Source organism: Acanthisitta chloris, unplaced genomic scaffold (genome assembly GCF_000695815.1).
Source record: "Acanthisitta chloris isolate BGI_N310 unplaced genomic scaffold, ASM69581v1 scaffold10992, whole genome shotgun sequence".
Classification (NCBI taxonomy): domain Eukaryota; kingdom Metazoa; phylum Chordata; class Aves; order Passeriformes; family Acanthisittidae; genus Acanthisitta; species Acanthisitta chloris.
In genome coordinates, this window is record NW_008659890.1 from 1 (window position 1) to 2,374 (window position 2,374).

General features: G+C 59.4%; 1 protein-coding gene across 1 annotated transcript; it reads right to left on the reverse strand.

The window, feature by feature from the left end:
- Positions 1-3: 3 nt before the first annotated feature.
- Positions 4-1,384, reverse strand: LOC103797369 (blue-sensitive opsin-like; the record flags this gene model as incomplete). The annotated part of the gene is made up of 2 exons (XM_009069585.1): positions 1,018-1,384; positions 4-152 (listed from the first exon to the last, which is right to left on the reverse strand). Coding segments are annotated over exons 1-2 (516 nt in total), but the record flags the coding sequence as incomplete, so codon positions are not given.
- Between the last annotated feature and the right edge of the window lie 990 nt (positions 1,385-2,374).

Consider the following 2,374-nt stretch of genomic DNA (forward strand, 5'->3'; position numbering starts at 1 on the left):
CGGTGGCGCGGAGGCCACGAGGCCGAAGACCCACGTGATGATGCAGCCGAAGATGGCGTGGCTCCCGCGGAACGTGAAGTTGCCCAAGGGTTTACAGATCACCAGGAAACGCTCGAAGGCCACCACAGCCAAGGACCACAGGGACACCATCCCTGGGCACAGGGACACAGGGTCACCCAAACCATCCCCACCACGGCCAAGGACCACAGGGACACCATCCCTGGGCACATGGACACACAGACACCCAAACCATCCCCACCATGGCCAAGGACCACAGGGACACCATCCCTGGGCACAGGGACACGGGGTCACCACTGCCACCACCCCCTGAGACACCCAAACCGTCCCCACCACAGCCAAGGACCGCAAGGACACCATCCCTGGGCACAGGGACACGGTGTCACCAAGTCCACCACATATCCAAGATCCAGTAGATTCAACGTCCCCATGCCCAATTCACCACCCCCTGAGACACCCAAACCATCCCCACCACGGCCAAGGACCACAAGGACACCATCCCTGGGCACAGGGACACGGTGTCACCAAGTCCACCACATATCCAAGATCCAGTAGATTCAACGTCCCCATGCCCAATGTCCTTGGGCCACGGTGACCTTCTACCTCACATCCTACGTGTCCAACATCCCCATGCCCAACGTCCTTGGGCCACGGTGACCTTCTACCTCACGTCCTACGTGTCCAACATCCCCAGACCCAATGTCCTTGGGCCACGGTGACCTTCTGCCTCATGTCCCCCATGTCCAACATCCCCAGACCCAACATCCTTGGGCCACCGTGACCTTCTACCTCACGTCCTATGTGTCCAACATCCCCAGACCCAATGTCCTTGGGCCACGGTGACCTTCTACCTCACGTCCTACGTGTCCAACACCCACCAACCCAACAGTGACAACCTCGTGTTGCCAACTGTCCCACACCATGGTGCCTTTCTACCCCAACCCCACACACCCAACACCATCACCGTGTCCACCACGCCCGTCCCAGTGCCCCCGTCACCTCCGAGCGTGGCCGCAAAGCCCTCGATCTTGCAGGCCGTGGGGCCCAGAGCGAAATACATCTGGGAGAAGCTGTAGAAGGCAGTGGTGGAGCCCACGCAGACCACCAGCAGGTTGGCCACGGCCAAGTTGACCAGGATGTAGTTGAGGTGTGAGCGAAGCTTCTTGTACTTGGCCGTGCAGACAATGGTGAGGACGTTGATGGGCACCCCGAAGGTGATCAGCATGAACATGAAGGCCGCCATGACCCTGAAGAGGCCGGGGCTGCCCAAGTGGGTCTGCGGCACCAGGAAGGGGCTCAGAGCCGTCAAGTTGGCAGTATCCAGTGCCATGGGGATGTAGAAATTCTCCGGGAGCTCATCCCGCATGTCCCGAGATTTCTGCATGGCAGCGGCGACCTCGGGGCGGACACGACGGAAGGATAGCACGGGGTGGACCTGGGATGGAGGGACACACAGGGTGGGACGTGGGATGGATGTCCACCAAGAGGTGGAGGCAACGGGACGGACACAGGATGGATGTCCACCAAGGGGTGGGACGTGGGATGGATGACCACTAAGGAATGGAGGCAATGGGATGGACACAGGATGGAGGGACACTACGGGATGGACGTAGGATGGATGACCACTAAGGAATGGAGGCAATGGGATGGACACAGGATGGAGGGACACTACAGGATGGACGTAGGATGGATGACCACCACAGGATGGATGGGATAGAGGCAGCAGGGACGAATGTAGGATGATCAGCCACCTCGGGCTGGACGTGGGATGGACGTCCACCACGGGATGGAGGGAACAGAATGGACGCAGGACAGAGGGACAGCACGGGCTGGACGTGGGATGGAAGGACACAGAGGGACCAAAAAAAAAGCAAGATTTGACATAGGATTGACAACCACCTCAAGAACAGACTTAGGATGGTTAACCACCTCGGAATGGATGTAGGATGAACGTCCACCATGGGATGGAGGCAATGGGATGGACGCAGGACAGAGGGACAGCAAGGGGTGGACGTGGGAGGGAAAGACACAGAGGGACGGATAGGATAGAGGCAGCAGGGATGGACGTAGGATGGACAACCACTATGGGATGGACGTCCACCACGGGATGGAGGCAACGGGATGGACACAGGACGGAGGGACAGCAAGGGATGGACGTAGGATGGATGACCACCACAGGATGGACGGGATAGAGGCAGCAGGGACAGACATAGGATGGACAACCACCTCAGTAATGGACGTAGGATGGTCAACCACCTCGGGCCGGACGTAGAACGGTCAACCACCTTGGGACGGACGTAGAACGGTCAACCACCTCGGGCCGGACACGGGATGGACGCCCAGCACGGGTTGGAGC